Raw genomic sequence first — 16,914 nt, 5'->3', positions numbered from 1 at the left:
TCTTAAAATACCTGAGGGAAGCATTGAAGTGCAGTGCTTCTGTGCAAATAAAATTAAGTTTATTGATCTGAGCTAGTCAGCATGTGAGACAGATACTGTTTGCAGATACAGCTCGACGAGCAGCAGGCCCGAATTTAAATCAATAAAGAGCTTGTGCCTTCGGCAAAGGCTTTGCCAACCAGCTTTACATATACTCGTATATATACTCACTCTGATTTATAGCTGGTATCGCGTTTCCGACTCGGCAGCCCTCTATCCCATACCCTCGTCACAGCGAGTGATACTTTCGCGCACACTGCTGCTCATCAAAAATGCTGACGAACGCGATGCGGGCAAGTGGGTAAGTAAGCGTCCAACTGCCAACCGCTGACAATCTGTAATTCGGTGTACTGAATACAGTCGAACTTCGCTAAACTAAATTCTTGCAAATTTAACATTTTTATTACAAAGCTGTTTTCTCAGCTTAAGCTTACAGACTGAGCATGCTGAGGGGTTTTTTTTCCATCCAAATAGATTGTATTCATGTTTAAGAAGTGCATATGATTATTCATTGGATTTCCTTTAAGTGTAGTAGTTTATTGAGTATGTAGCAACTGCCACATCCCTACATATTACTTGCTATAGAAGTTCGACTGTATTCCTTCTAATTTTCCGAGTCTTTCCCCTAATCCATCTAAACACCCGCGCTCCCTTTGCAGATTTGCCAGGCCTCGAATCAGTTTGGGGAGCAGCGCATCGAGATCCGACTCAGTGTCAATTCGTATGTGTCCGTGCATATATTGCCGCAAGTTCAAATTGTCAATTCGGGCGGAACGGCGAATTTCAATTGTACGACAACGGGTTCAGCGATCGATGCCATCGACTGGCTGCACAACGGCAAACCGCTGCAGGCGAATAATGCACTCACCACCGGCAGGGATAAGTAAGTATAGCCGGAGCCCAAAATATACATACATCTCTGGAATTGGGTATTGGGGCTTTCACGGCCGGGTTCCACTGGGGATTGTGTGAAATAGGAACAACGGCGCAGACAGACAGACATTCAGACAGACAGACAGACAGACAAAGAGACAGGCATGCAACGCTGTATTGCCGATTTCGATTTATATCAGTTTTTCGCCAGTTGCGAAAAGCCTTCCGACCCAACCGAAAATATGAAATAAAAAATGGAATACAAACATGAGCGTGGAAAAAGTCCATAGATTACGCTCCGCCGTTGTTAGGGCATTTCGACCGGCGAAAATGTTTTATTGTTACTGTTATTATTATTACTATTGATGAACGTGGATGGCGGTTGGCGGGGGATTTTTGTATTTTTACTGCACCCCCGCCGTTAACCGCCGTTCAGATTTCAGTTCAGTCGAGTCCAGTTGAGTTCAGTTCAGTTCAGCTCAGTTGATTGTTTAAAAGCTCTGCCCTGTTTGGTTGGAAAAGCGAGACCATAGAAAAAAATGTGTATAAGGTCTGTGCTCAAAAGATTTTGATTGTTGGCGCTGTTAATGCAGCTGCATAAATATTTGTGAACAGTTTTGCGTCGATTGGTTTTGCAATTAGTTTGCCAGCATGCCTCACAGCTATAGAGATACATTCTCGTATTATATTATTTTTAATCAAGCCCTCTGCCGCCCTCGCCCACTCGTCCTTTCTGACTAATTTATGCAAATCCTGGCATTGCTTACCTAGGCCTCTGGGAAATCCTTTGCTTTGTGCATATTTTCGCCCGAATGGCCTGGACACATCTTGATAATTTAATGCAAATTACATGAAATCAGCATAATACGTTGGCATGAGGGGCCTGGGCCAAAGCAAAACCGAAGGCAAACTAAATTCGCACGCAAAATTTGTACAGCAGCAGCTGGCAAACAATTCGGCCGGCAAAAACAAACATCGCATGCTCCAAAAGCATGCATGTATATACGTCTCTGTATACATATGTATATAAGTGCGTACCTAACATCGGACATATATATAGCCATATCTACATATGTAAATATATCAGCCTGGCCAGCTGTTGGCCAAGGAAAGCCGCCCAAAGGATAAGCATGCGAATTGAGAATGGGTAATGGGAGACCGAGCAAATCAGCATTACAAATCAATTATGCTAATAAAATAAATAACAAATTTCGCCCGAACGAGCCAACACAAAAGCACACAAATATCCTTTGCACTTGAAGAAAACAGAGGATATTAATTCGTCAAGAAACGTTATTTAATAGGTATAATATCCGTTCAAGCCAAACTTTCTGCCGTCACTCTAACTAATTTACAGAATATTTACTTCCTTTTAGCAGGGGTACATAACTCGTGCCATTTTTTTCTGTCAGTGCACTCATGTGCCTGTTTTGGCGTGAGTTTATGGCAAATTGTGGGTCCGCCGCTTTCCTTTTTGTGCAACGTTGTCAGTTTTCAGCAATAGAAGCTTGCCTGCCAAGCTCGGCACTTTTAACACTTTTTCCCGAGCGACCCCTTAACCCCTGCGCTAACCTTAACCCATTTTGTCCTCGGCAGCATACGCTTCCTGTCGAAGAGCTCGCTCCTGGTCCAAAACGTTGGACGGCGGGACCGCGGTGTCTATCAGTGCCTCGTGGAAAACCAACGCGCCAGTGCCCAGGCGATGGCTGAGTTGAAGTTGGGCGGTAAGTTGACATCGGAGTGCATAGTTTATGACGCGGAGTTGTGGCATTTATCACGGCTTCGTTTCAACCCCATCCCACTTTTTTCACGTTATTTCGCAGACACTGTGCCGGAATTGATTTACACCTTCATTGAGCAGAACGTTCGTCCCGGGCCATTAATATCGCTTAAGTGCTCCGCCAGCGGCTCGCCGCCTCCACAAGTGAGTAGAGCACACTCTCAAATGCTTTATGGGCCTTATTATGCATTATTGTAACGCACAAGCAAGCACTGAAAAGAATTTATTAATATATGCTAAATGGAAAAGAAAAAAGAAAGTAACGCTTTTAAAATAAAGAAGGACATTTTTTTATATATATTTGAAATATTCATTTTTAAATTTATTTATTTATTTACTTGATTATGTATTTCTCCTGGTGCTTACACAAACTGCCACCCTGGTTAAGTCCGAAAATGATTGCCCTCCCGTTGGAGGCCACTCTTCGAGCTGCTATTGATTTTTGCGGTATCCACCTCCATCTCATTGCAGTTCGCCTGGCTGCTGGACTCGCAGCCCATCATGGATGTATCGCTGCATCATCGGTTCGCGATCGGGCAATTTGTCGATATGTCTGGCGATGTGATAAGCCATTTAAATATCTCGCACGTGCGTCCGGACGACGGTGGTCTCTACAAGTGCGTGGCCAGCAACTCGATGGGCAGCGTTCAGCACTCGGCCAGGTTGAATGTTTACGGTGAGTTGATAAATTGGCTCGAAAAATCAATTACCCACACCCGGTCGCCTTAATTGTGTCCCACAAAATGGGTTTCTGCGCGTCCGTTTTGTTATCGCTAAAGCCGCCGAAAGGCATCCTTTGTGCGCTGGCCAAACAATGCAAATCACAAAAGATGCCGAGTCTGTGCCGCGAACTTTGTTACCCGAGAAGCTTCAAAATCGGCAATCGAAACGGCAGCTGATTGGAAATAATGCCAAGGCAACGAAACAAAAACATCGCGGCGAAAGGAGTTCAGGATATGGGGAAAATAACTCCGCTATTCATGGGGAAAATGCTTGGCTGCGCGTCAAAGAAAATCTCCCGGGGCAGAGACATTCGCAAAAGCAACAAGAAAGCCGATGACGATGTTGCTTTCAGTTCAATCATGTCGCAAGATATAGAGCACATGGATACACCGAGAAAAATTCCTAACTACATACATTGTTTTTATTGTAGAGGTATTAATTCCTATAAAGTAAAAGAAAAAGCAGATTTCCTTCATCAGATATTTTATTATGCTAGGCATCCAGTATTACCAAACTAGAAGTTGTATTTTAAATGCAATTTGAATATTCCTCTGAGTGAACTGATGGCATTGCTAACAAGTTTAAGAGTGCGAATTGCCTGGCGAATGCCTGAGTATCTGGCAGGATAATCACTGTCGCATCGCTGTATAAACTGCACACATATACGAGTATCAGACGATAAGAGTGCCCCCCACTTTTGCTTCGACGTCTGAAAGATTTTCTTGACTGCTGAGCTTTTGCTTATTGTAAGGAGTTCCGAGAGCGTAATCTTAATGTGTTAATAATGCATAAGCGAGTGGATGTGGGACAGATATAAATCATACGCCCTATATGCCGAATGATTGATGATGGAGCAAAGGCAGCTTGAGTCTCAGTGTGCGTATACTTGATATTTAAGTGGGCGTGCGTATTGATGATAAATGATGATGTTTTGAATGCTGCCCTGCAGCGAGGAGATTTCACCAGAATCAAATTGAAAATCAAATTAGGTACCTACGGGCAGAGGTTGAAGATGTTGGGGAATATGTGATTGAGTACATAAAACTGTCGATGGGATGCATAGAAATATCGAAATTTAATCCTCCGTAGTGGACACCCAATAGTCCTTTTGGTGCTGGTGGCTTCGTTCATCCTTCTCTACGCGATTTTTGCCGGGATAATAATGATAAAATGATTTCGATTATGAACAGTTCAAGCCACAAGCTGATACACTCCAGCCACGCCCACAGTCCGCAACGCCCATCTCACACTCACACACACTTCGGCCTGTTGAGGCCTGATGAAGCCACAGGCTTCGGTTCGCCTATTTAATTATGAATATTGCAATTTATGCAACGCATTCACCCATGCAACGAGTTGCATTAGCAGCACTAAAAATGCACAGGCACACACACACATATACACATCTTGCCGCCGCATCTGCACTTTATGTACTAACGTCGCATGTGCGCCAAACGAATATAATTGGAATTATTCAGCATTCGTACCGTATTCCCGCCTAATTGCATTTTGTAACTAATTTAATAAATTTCACAATGCCCCTAAATAAGCACACACACCTAAAATAATTTGCGTAAATAACGTGTACGGTCCTAACTACGAAATTGTATCAATAATCAAACGAGATGACTACAAACTATCTGCAATATACACCAATTAAGTGTAGAGGAACTAATATTGTAATTTATTTAAATTAAGGAACAAACTAATAGGACGTTTCTTATCTGGTTATCGAAATCTTTGCGGGATAAATAATATTCTAAAAATGGGTCACATTGTGAACCAAATTATTTATTAATCCATACAATTTAATTAATATTTATGGTGAACAAGTGAATACTTAATTTTTCCTCTGCATACTTGCAGGACCTCCGTATGTGAGAGCCATTGGACCGATTAAAGCCGTTGCGGGCGAGGATATAATTGTGCACTGTCCGTTCGCCGGTTATCCCGTCGAGCAAATTAGATGGGAGAAGGCGCACCAGGAATTGACAACGAGTAAGACAAATTGCAGGGGGAGAACTGAGAGTCCTGAGGGTCTAACACATTATTGTCCAACCGCACAACCAGGCAACCACTACGAACTGGCTTCGGTGGCTGACGGAGGGCAGCTGGTCATCAAGAATGTGGAACCGGGTCGGGATCAGGGCATATACACGTGCATTGTAAGGAGTCGGGCTGGCGAGGAGGCGCGACGGGACATGCAGCTGAATGTGAACAGTAAGTAGAGAGGACTGTCGGCTCCTTGGCGATGTCCCTTTTATTTTGCTCCTTTCGAGCGACATTAATGTCTGGCGGCTAATCGCTCATCAAGGTCCGCCCGTCATCGAGCCCTTCAAGTTCCCCAAGAATCTGCAGGAGGGCGGACGGGCCCAAATCACCTGTGCGGTCTCCTCCGGCGACATGCCCATCTACTTCAGTTGGAAGAAGGACGACAGCTCCATCCCAAGCAGTTTGCAGGTAAGCCTGTCACTCTGAAGTGCAACGAAAAAGTTTCCTGGATATTTTTGTCCTTGCTATTCCGGAAATACCCGGTAGACTTTTTGCCAGTCTGTGTTTCGATTTTTAAAAAAGCTTACGATTACAGCATTTGAATGCCACTTTTCATTAGCTGTTGCTTTTTTGTTTTTGTTCTGCTTTTATCTCTTTTGATTAAGTAATTGGTTTAAACTTTTTTAAGCATTAGGTTTATAAATTGTGGACTTATTGCATATACTTTATTGAAAACTATATATTTTAAAGTTATAACTGGGTATCCAATAGTCTGTAATTTCCAAAGCGCCCATCTTACTTGTGTTTCTTTCAATTTACAAGATTACCGAGAAGAAGGAGGAGTTCTACTCGCTGCTGGTCTTCAAGGATATCAGTGCGAGGCACAGTGGCAAGTACACCTGCTATGCCAGCAACGCTGCTGCCAAGGTGAACTACACGGCTGAGCTGCAGGTGCGAGGTGAGTGGGTGGGGAGCCTGGAGAGGATTCAGGATTCAGGACTCGGGATTCCGGATTCTAGATGGGTTGGAATGCGATGCTGGGTGTGTGTGTGTGTGTTTGTCTGGGTCCATTGAAGCGATGCGCTGCTGTTTCTAAATAAATCACACAGGATTTGTGCGCCGTTGGCTGCGAAGTTTGCCCCTTTTTTGGGCCATCAAAACAAAGATACACATGCACACGGGTCGAGAGTTGTTAATTTTGTTGCCGTTTTCGTTGTTCTCTATTCCATGCCATTCCGTTCGTTACGCATTCGCCCTGTGGCCCGGTCACGTTTCAGTGGCGCCTCGCTGGAGATACGAGCCCATGGACACGGCCATTATGCTGGGCAACACAATATCGATAAATTGTGAGGCGGAAGGATATCCGATTCCGACTATTACCTGGTTCAAAGGGCAGGGTAAGTTTGCCAATCCCAGTCCCAGCTGGCTTGGATTTCGTATACAGTTCATTAAATGGGTTCAAGGAGGCCAAGTGGATGCTGTCCTCTAGGAACCGCCCACTCTGTTCAATCAATTAACATTTCGAGATTTTGTCTCTGTCAGCTTAAGGAAAAAGAAAAAATAAAATGAAGGGATTTGTGACGCATTTGGTAAACCAAAAACCAATTAAATAAATAATAAATCAGAAATTCGTTCAGAAATTCCAAATATTTTAAATCAATATTAAAAATAACTTGAAGAATTAGTTTGTTAGTATCTTATACAACTATAAAAGATTTATTATTTTATAACGCTTGTAATTGAATACGAAACAACATTTTCATCTGTGTAGGCAAAGGGTCAAAGGACTTTAAGCCCCTGAGTATGCGTAATCACTCACTACTATTAAATCTGGCGACGGACAATGATGAGGGTTATTATATGTGCCAGGCAACCAATGAAATCGGAGCTGGTCTCAAAAAGACCATTCGTATAAATGTGAATGGTAATGAAAGATAAAAATTTCATTGGCAGAAGTAATGGCTTAATAATTAAATCCGCCCCTTTAGAACCCGCACGATTCGAGCAATCTGCCCGTAACATAAGTTCCCGTCGCAACGATCCCGTGACCTTGGACTGCCATGCCAAGGGCGACGAACCCATCACAATTGGTTGGACGCAGAACAACGGACGCATCGATCTGAATAACTTCCGGTTTAGCATAGCGGAGATGAAAACGGAAAAGGGCGTGGACTCCCAGCTGACCATCGGTCATTCGGACCGCCACGACTCCGGAGTATACCGATGCATAGCGGAGAATCCCTACGGAAGGGCGGAGCAGATTATCTTCCTCGCTGTTCAGGAGCGACCAGATACGCCCTCCCATCTGGAGATCTTTGAGGTGGGTTCGCGCACAGTGAAGCTTAGCTGGCGTCGACCCTTCGATGGAAACTCGCCCGTTCTCAGCTATCTAGTGCAGTACCAGGCTTTAAAGTACCTACAGTCCCATGGTTCTTTGGCCGCAGCTGGAGGGGATTGGAATGGGCACGTCATCAACGTCAGCCTGCCGTCGACGAGCATAAGTCGCAGGTATGTGTTCATGCTAGAAATATTTTTGGCATCCCAGTCTGCTACACTTTAAAAAAAGGTGCCATACTACCAATGAAAAGAATTTCATTTTTATTTTATTTTTGATGTATATGGCTTTAACTCCAATTCAATAACAGGACTAAAAGTTACTATTTAATTCTTGCATTAAGAAAAATGTTGTGATTTTGACTTAGTTTGTCATTCATAATAATATACAGTGAGTAGTTGTCTATTTAAGTGAATGATTATATGTTGACGCACACTCCTTATCGAAAACATGTAAAAAAAAAAATGAAAAGTGCAAAAAGCGTTTTTATCTGTATCGCCTCTTTTGTTTGACAGCTATGACAGCGACCTGCGAGAGAGCGCCATTGTGGCAGGTCTGACCCCTGCGACCACCTTTCTGATTCGCATGCAGGCCATCAACGAAATCGAGCGGAGCGCTTACACCGAGGCCATTGTCCTCAAGACCCAAGAGGAGGCGCCCACCGAGGCCCCCTCCAATGTGCAAGTGCAGACGGGTGGAGAGAGCGAGCTGATTGTTACCTGGCAGGTGAGTGTCGTTTCTATTTATGCACTTGTGGAAGAAAGGTCGATATGGAATCGCGGATATTGATCTAAGAAGATAACTTGTTAGTTACGATAAAATATTTCATTTTATGAAAACCTCATTACCTCATTATGTTATTTGCTGTATCTGCACCTTCTAATTGCAGATCCCGCCGCGGGAATCGTGGAACGGCGAGCTCATCGGCTACACCGTGAACTGCAGCGAGGAGAAGCAGAACATCAACTTCATCAGCGTGGTGAACAGCTCGCTGAAGTCCACGATTGTCAGCGGATGGGCGACAACTAAGGCGACTTTGAGGGGTCTCCGGAAGTACTCCCGCTATGCGGTCACCATTCGAGCGATGAACAGCTTTGGATCCGGTCCTTGGAGTGCAGCCATCTTTGGAACGACCGCGGAGGGAGGTGGGTTAAGAAGCTAATGAGACCGATGCGCAGACACTATGCATACATGTATTGCAATACGGGGCATGTGTATCTCAATCTTTTTCCAGTTCCCGAGGCAGCGCCACAGAACGTCAACTGCACCGCCCTGTCATCGCAGAGTCTGAAGATTTCGTGGCTGGAGCCACCGCTGCAGTTCCACGGCGGCATTATACAGGGCTATAAAATTTTATATCGCCCGATTGTGCATCAAAGTGAGTACATGCCGCAAGTACGATAGGGGTCACACTTATATGTTGAAACTATCCAACATCAAATATGAATTTATACCTTCTTAATTTATGTCTAAAATAATTAAACATTCAAATGAGCAACACAATCTTACGAAGAGGTATATATATAATTTATAAAAAATCGAAGGGAAAATTCCAAGTTTAAGTCTGGCTGCTACTATTCCAGCCACTGCTGTATACCCCCACTTACTACAGCTGCGTCAGTTTGCAGTTGGCACTTTATGACGCTGATTTTGTTGATATTGCCGGAGCCTGAGAGCGCTGTGCAAACAGCTATAGATATGATACGATATCCAGGCAGCAAGATGTGCCAGGATGAAGTGGTCGAGGGAGGCGAAAGGGTGAAGAGAGTTGCTCAACTTTATTGGTTTTGGCGTAGGGTTCAATGGGTTGGCTCTGGGGCCCATTGATGACACTGCAAGTTGTTGATTTTGGCACTGATTTTTCAAATCTCATCAAATCAATAACGCCAACTGGCGCTGCATGGAATTGGTGTGTTCGTTAAAATTAACAAAGTTGCAAAGATATTTCTGTTTAAATTTGAAGAAAGAAGATTAAGATAAAAGCTTGTATGATAGACATCTTAATAGCAGAAGCTTAAACAAAACACTTTTGTCTTTAGAATTTAGGTATGGTACGGAATTTATTAGGGAATATCTTCAGGAACAGAATATTCTATACTATATTTGCCCTAAATTTTATTATTTTCTACCAGTTGATTTTCCCGCCAAGCTGGAGATCAAGCGCACATCGAACCTGGAGACGTACCTGCATACACTACACAAGGCCAGCAATTACTCGATCCGAGTCCTGGCCTACACAGCTACTGGCGATGGCCTGGCTAGTCATCCGCTTTTCTGCCAGACGGATGACGACGTGCCCGATGCACCGGCGGCCATTAAGGCAGCAGCCCTGACGGCAGATTCGATTTTGATTTCCTGGCTAACGCCGAAAAATCGCAATGGGATCATTTCGCACTACACGGTTTATTCCAGGGAGGCGGGTCGCAAAGGCCAGGCTAAGAGTAAGTTTCAAAGAAATGGCGCCCAACGCGCGGCGCTGAAATGCATACGGACATTTAATTTTTTCGCCCGGTCCAGCTCACATGGTGCGTGTCGACGAGAACGGCTATCCGGTGACATTCGAGTCACGCAGCCTGGCCGAAAATCAAATGTACGAATTCTGGGTTTCGGCTTCGACATCCGTGGGCGAAGGGGAGCCCACATCTGTGATCGCCCAGGCCACCAATACGCGAGGTAGGTTGCATCCAGATAAATACAATATACATACAAATATTTGCACGCATGCACTCGGAGAACGAGACCACAGTTCGATTTTAATGGAAAATTTGAAAAAGTGCATAAAAAATGTTTTTACAAAAGAACTGAGTACTTTTTCCGTGTGTACGTATATAAATGAGCCGGTAAATGTCGCTTTAATTAAAAATTGACATTTATTCAGCGTGCGAGCGAAAAGCCGCACCGGCCGCAACATTTTAATTTCGCTCACCTAACTAAATGTCCTGCCTTTCTGTTGTTCATTTTGTGTTTTCCTCGGCATTTCCCCCGTTTCAGCTCCCGCCCGAATCGCCTCCTTTGGTCAGGTGGTGCGCAAGGCGGTGGGCACTGGACTGGTGTTGGAGTGCCTGGCGGTGGGTAATCCCACACCACGGGCTCGATGGCTAACCCGCGATCGTCCCGTCACCTTCAGTCCTTTTTACGAGGTGACCAACGAGGGCAACCTGAAGATTCACCGTAAGTGATACAGCAAATTATAATAAATATCTTTCGAAACAAGTATCAGATATCGAATTAGCAAATCGTGCTATCTTCAATATAATTTAATATTTCATATTTGGCAGGGTGGTGTCAAAACAAAGTTTATTAAGAGCTGATTAAATTAGTTTTACTATAAGCTAATAACAGGTTTTACCTTTTGTAAATTTGCCACTCATTTTTCCATTTCCTCGTTAACCTTTGCAGGCGTCGAAGGCAGCCTCTCCGGAAATTATACATGCACGGCGAACAATCTGTTCGGCAGTGATGAGATCCAGTACCAGGTGATTGCCATGAAGCCACCGAGCGCACCGCAAATCATCGTGCAGTACGCTTCCGCCGACAGCATTCGCGTAAGCTGGGATGCCCCCGACGATGGGGGAGCTCCGCTGCAAGGATACACCATATCGTACCACACGGCCGGAGAGAGCTGGTCCATCACGGAGCTGCTGCCCGAGAATAATGCCTTTACGATCTCGGGATTGAAGTGCGGAAATCAGTACATTATAAAAATGTCCGCACACAACATGGTGGGCTCCGGGGTGGCCAGTGAGGAAATTAACGTCTGGACCAAGGGTAAAGGTGAGTCGGAACTGGATGGCAATTCCCAGTCGTCCTGTCCTGAATTCAAATTTCGTCTGTTGACCACAAATGGCACTGGGTGAAGGGTCATGTCGAAGGCATACAGTGGAAATGGGAAAAATAAATGAATAGTTTGAATTATTTTTCAAATAATATATACAATGGGTAATAAGCATAAAAGATTTTTACTATGAATTCAAGTTTTTTTTAAACTACACGGTATTTAATATTAATTGCAGATATAAATTTAGTATTTTTCGTTTTAAATAATAGATCAGAGACATTGCCAATCTATTTTAATTTTTATAACTATTGTATTAATATAGCTCTATTATTTTGACTATGATAGTACCTTCAACATGGCAATTTTTCTTCGTTCATTTCATTAACATTATCGATTTCCATTCGCAGCCTCTCAAGCTCCGAATGCCAACGAACTAATTGCCACAAATGCGACGTGCGTGAATTTGAAGCTGTCATCGTGGCAAAATGGTGGCTGCAGCATTCATCATTTCTCCATCGAGCACAGACCGCTGGGTGAGTCCAAATTAGCAATGAATGCATGGGTGGACATTTCAGATGGCCACGTTCCCCATCTGAATTGGGTGCCCCATGTTCTTGGAAAATGATACCGTGTTATAACCGAAGAAGCAGATCACAACATTTTATTAACCTTATAAAGACAATATTCTTATAAAGTCGACGGACATAGCTAACATTTTTTTTAGCAAAATCCAAAAGAATTGGATAATTTATTTAAAATTGCATTAATTGTTCATTTTATACGATATAGTACAATAATTAAAAAGTTTGGAATCGGTGACTTTCTGGTATTCGACGTTAAAAATATTAAATTAAATCATTTTTTTTCGAAGTTGAGTTATTTTGTAATCTTTAACCACAGCTCTTTTCAAGAATACGCGCCTCAACAAGCTTTTAATTACAATTTGCAATTGCTTAATTAAGGGTATCCACGCGTCATTCTTCCGGCCACAAATGGCCTGGCGTCGCCCAGTTGCTGACATTTAATTTGCTTTAAATTAAATACAGTTAATATAATTATTTTTGTTTTCAATTAACTGACCAATCTACAGCCATTTGTATTTATAAATATTTATCAAATTTATTCCGTAGTCCGTGCCGCGTGCAACGTGGCGTATGATGCATAATTTCCTTTTATCCATCTCTCTTTTTCCGGAACGTGTTCGTGTGTACTTTGCGTGTGTTTTCCAACGGCCATTGCCCCTAGGCGACATACGGTGGACAGTTGTCACATCGGATATTTCGAACGCCGAGGAAAACCGTGAAAATTTAATCTTCTGCGACTTTCTGCCTGCCAAGTGGTATCAGCTGCGAATCTCTGCCACCAACGATGCGGGAAAAACGACGGAGCATTATCATTTCAGCACAACGAACATCGATGGCATCACCATTCCGCCGCCATCGGTTTTCCCCTCGGAAAACGATTTGATGAACAATCTGATAAACTCAACAAATCCGACCAGCGGTGATTGGTTCGCAACGCTAATTGTCGTCGTCATCATCACGGTTTCCATCATAACGATGTAAGTGCGTCCGGCTCTCTTATGCGAATGGGGACAGTTGGGCTGGGTGGTTTTCGGTCGCAGGATTTTTCCGAGGAAAGAGGGAATTGAATTGGGAATTCAGGCCCGTGCAGGACGAAGTCATTCGTCGTAATGGCTTGCGAATGTTAATTAAGGATTTATTAACTCTCTGGCAGGCGAATGGAAAAGTAACGAGCGTGAGCTCTTCAGGCATTATAAAAAGATACCCCTTAATCCTCGAGTGAATTGAATCAGGAATTTTAACAAAAGGATTTTCTTTTATATTTTAATGGATACTTGCGCGGATTATAGAGAGTCAATAAAGACTTACACTTAATGTCACACTCATACAAAAAATAAATTTCATATTTATCTAAAAATGTTAGTTAGTTAACCAATTCATTCTACCCTGCCTGTTATTAACAGCGGAAGTAGATAGAAACATAGTCGCAATGAAGTCATAATTTTCTTTCCTTCTACTTCCAGAGCTCTGACCATCAAACATCGACGCACTCTATGCGGACCCATCGCCGAGGGCTACGAATCCAGGACCTTACCCGGGGACTACAAGGAGGACCACGAAAATCGCCGGAATCAGCAGGTGTACAGTGCCTCGCCAGTTAAAACGGTAGACAAGGGAAATGAGTCGGGTAAGTCGATTGAGTCAGGAAACGGGCTTATACATAAAGGTGGCAATTAAACCTCCTGTTACACACATTCATAATTATTATATTAATAAATTATTAAAAAAAAAGAAAAAGACAATTTATAACGTTTTTAAAATCCATCCTTCCTGAGTGGAATATAGAATCTTATTTGCTTGCGTGTCTCACCTAGAAATGTACGAGATTTCACCGTACGCCACGTTCAGCGTGAATGGCGGACGGACAGGGGCTCCTGCCAAGACTCCCACACGTGCCGTGGCGGCTCAAACGCCCCTCGATTACACCATGCAATTCAAAACCTTCGGGCATCCGGAGGGGGAGAACTTAAACGCTACCGCCTACCCACTCCTGCCCAGCTCGGGATTCGGTCACGTGAAGAGCAAGTCCAGCTGGCACAAACAGCGCTATTACAACACGGAAGGTGAGTAAAATCGGAAATCTAAAATCATTTGACCCTACCGCTTTAATTGCGTGACAGGAAATTTATGACTATCAAGAACCTATCATCTTTTTATAGTGCCCGAGGCTAGAGAGTTGACAATTGTTAGAAGGCGAATTAATTAGTAATCTAATCCACTTGGTTTCGTTTTCTTGTAAATTTAAGATGAGTCTACGCTGAGCAAATCGATGACCATAGTAGCCGGTTCGCAGGCAGGACACTCAAAGAAATCCAACGGAGGACGGAGTGCCAAGAGCAGCGCAGCCTGCAGCGGAGTGGTGGCCGGATCGGAGTCGGACACGAGCATCAGTCCCAGCACCGAGTTCTCCAACATGCCCACCTACCGAGTGCCATGCAAGTCGTCGCGCAGCAGTGATGGTCGGGCGGTCGTAGGTGCGTATACGTAATGTTTGACAGACATATTCAGGTCGCGTTGCGAATATTACATGACCAATTAAACAGTTATGATGATTTTACACATATTATTTTTATATACTTTATATATAATTTTGCAATTTTGTAGATATGTTCCGACCGGACTCCAGCACCGAGTCCAATAATGACCAGGGCTCGCCGGCGCCCGAGCGTCGACACAACACCCCACGCCACGTCCTAGGGATGGGCATGGCCATGGGCTTGGGTGGTGGTGGCGGTGGGGGCGTCGGTGGAGGCAACGGGCCGGCCGAGAAGCGGAGTGCCGGACAACGCAGCCGGAAGCACGGAAGCGCGGCACAGCAGCCTAGCAACCAAACGTTGGAGCGAAGAAAGTGCCCTGGTAGTAGCAACAGGTAGTTCAGGTACCTAAACCCTAACAAATCCAAATTAAATTAGCGACAAGAAGAAACGATCGAAATGTGTAGCTGTAAAGTTAGGCAAGATATTTACGAGGGCTTCTGTAGAGTGTAATATAATTTATATAATCAAATTATACCACTAACTCACCGTCTTCAAACTAAGACGGTGGACTCAATACTAAATTTTATATTTAGCTTTTATTATTTGACAAGTAAATATCTTGCCTACTGAAGATTAGACTAGCTTACAAGAAGCTCACTCGATCCCAGACTTATAAAGCCACATTCCTCGACCATCTTTAGTTTAGACAGTGAGGTCGATGCGGAGACCGCCGCCTCTTTGGCAGCCTCTATAGCCGCGATGGCGGGGTCGGGAGCGGGAGCCGACCTTTCCGGTGGTTTCCGCCCGCCGGCTGGATTCCACGATGGCCGGGAGCCGGGCGACCACAGCGATTGCGAGCGGGAACAGCGGGCGCTGGATCTGGAGGTGCAGCGCGTGATGGAGAGCACCGGGGACGCTCAGCTGGCCAAGATGGATCGCGAGGAGTTGACCTCACTGTTGGCAAGGTAACGTATATGACGCTTTGAATTTACAATGCCGCCCAAAGTGCTTGACCGTAGCTTGTGTTGCATGCCTGTAGCGTGTACCTACCCCGAACTTGAACTTGAACTTCAACTTGTTCTTGATCTTGAACTTGAGCCCATACTAACCAGTACTGCGAACCTCTAGGTATCACGAGAAGAAGGAGCAGGAGCGCCTAGAATACACGATACACGTATAATAGTGATCACTGTACATGGCAGTGTCACTCAGAAAAATACACACACGATGACATACGAAATGTGGCATTTAAATGCATTTAGCTAAGATCTTAAGCGTTGTTCAATAAGTGTACACTACTACCACGTTTATGGGGCTGACATGTGGCAAATAAAAAAAGAAAAAAAAAAGCTGTAAATAGTTTAAAAAAAGTGCTCACAGGGAATGATTATTATTAGGAAAAATAAGCATTTTAACCAGCAATATTAATGATTCGTTTCCAAATTTCAAATGTCATCAAATCGTGGCAATAATTAAGAGCCCCCAAGTAATTAAATTTCATGCAAAAAGGTTAAGCGCATAAACGTGGTGTATAATGTATTTAGTCTGTAAGATGACACCCAAAGTTCTCGCACACTCGATCGAGCAAATTAAAGACTATATCTAGAGACTATATCTATAGAGATCTAACTGACTATTGATTACTGATGCTCCCAACTGATGTTGCCAGCGATTTCTATTGATATTTAAACTGATAATCGTTACGAGACGAGTTGAACTGTATCTGCTAGCTAGTAATAGTACCAATATACATATATACATACGCATATATTTAATTCAATTTGTTGTGATAAATTAAATTGTTCTGAAGTACGCGTTGATGCAAAAAGCATGTCAGGTTAATGAACTGCGTAACTTGATTGACACTTTCGGAGCACTCATAAATGCCGGCTATTTAATCGATGTCATTTGGTTTGTTCGAGAGACTTTTTCATTCATTTGTACAATTGACAAAAATCTGTTACTGCATTTATTGGAAAAGTAATAATTATGGAATTTAATTAAAAGTAAATCAACAATTAAATTGTATTGCTACCATAGGTAAAATATATACATACGAAATAAACCTAAATTAATATATATATGCGGAGATGAAGTGCGACAGAGAACGAAAACCAGTACGGCAAATTAATTAAATAAAAGAAATGTAAAAATAAACAAAATCAAACTGTGGTAATTTCATTAAAAACCAAATTTGCCCAATGCCAACCGGCTGTTGGGCAAAAATGCTCCACTTATCGGGTCAGTATTCTATTTCCTCTCCCTGCTTCAGAGCTGTGCAAATATTTATGCAAGCAAATGAGAGCAAACCAAATCAATCAAATACAGTGCAC

General features: G+C 43.4%; 1 protein-coding gene across 4 annotated transcripts in view; it reads left to right on the top strand.

Moving 5' to 3' along the window:
* The window catches only part of Dscam3 (Down syndrome cell adhesion molecule 3), a 31,733-nt gene extending 15,042 nt beyond the window's left edge, over nt 1-16,691 (top strand). Inside the window, exons 9-35 of one of the 4 annotated variants that reach the window (NM_206504.2) lie at nt 223-340; nt 699-922; nt 2,509-2,636; nt 2,736-2,836; nt 3,164-3,368; nt 5,282-5,413; nt 5,486-5,635; nt 5,730-5,875; nt 6,230-6,365; nt 6,685-6,804; nt 7,179-7,331; nt 7,396-7,915; nt 8,258-8,468; nt 8,632-8,887; nt 8,977-9,120; nt 9,875-10,183; nt 10,260-10,415; nt 10,734-10,913; nt 11,142-11,516; nt 11,928-12,053; nt 12,766-13,081; nt 13,568-13,731; nt 13,919-14,167; nt 14,351-14,578; nt 14,709-14,973; nt 15,283-15,546; nt 15,710-16,691. In NM_206504.2, coding sequence (NP_996226.2) covers nt 223-340; nt 699-922; nt 2,509-2,636; nt 2,736-2,836; nt 3,164-3,368; nt 5,282-5,413; nt 5,486-5,635; nt 5,730-5,875; nt 6,230-6,365; nt 6,685-6,804; nt 7,179-7,331; nt 7,396-7,915; nt 8,258-8,468; nt 8,632-8,887; nt 8,977-9,120; nt 9,875-10,183; nt 10,260-10,415; nt 10,734-10,913; nt 11,142-11,516; nt 11,928-12,053; nt 12,766-13,081; nt 13,568-13,731; nt 13,919-14,167; nt 14,351-14,578; nt 14,709-14,973; nt 15,283-15,546; nt 15,710-15,761 — 5,428 coding nt within the window. In that variant the 3' untranslated portion in view covers nt 15,762-16,691. Of the gene's footprint in view, nt 1-222; nt 341-698; nt 923-2,508; nt 2,637-2,735; nt 2,837-3,163; nt 3,369-5,281; nt 5,636-5,729; nt 5,876-6,229; nt 6,366-6,684; nt 6,805-7,178; nt 7,332-7,395; nt 8,197-8,257; nt 8,469-8,631; nt 8,888-8,976; nt 9,121-9,874; nt 10,184-10,259; nt 10,416-10,733; nt 10,914-11,141; nt 11,517-11,927; nt 12,054-12,765; nt 13,082-13,567; nt 13,732-13,918; nt 14,168-14,350; nt 14,579-14,708; nt 14,983-15,282; nt 15,547-15,620 lie in introns of those variants that run through there. The other 3 variants (NM_169761.2, NM_001104355.2, NM_001104356.2) reach the window with 3 other exon arrangements.
* The last annotated feature ends 223 nt before the right edge of the window (nt 16,692-16,914 follow it).

The sequence above is a fragment of the Drosophila melanogaster genome, chromosome 3R (genome assembly GCF_000001215.4).
Source record: "Drosophila melanogaster chromosome 3R".
NCBI lineage: Eukaryota > Metazoa > Arthropoda > Insecta > Diptera > Drosophilidae > Drosophila > Drosophila melanogaster.
Note: the sequence above shows the minus strand (reverse complement) of the source record. Positions and strands in the feature narration are given on the sequence as shown.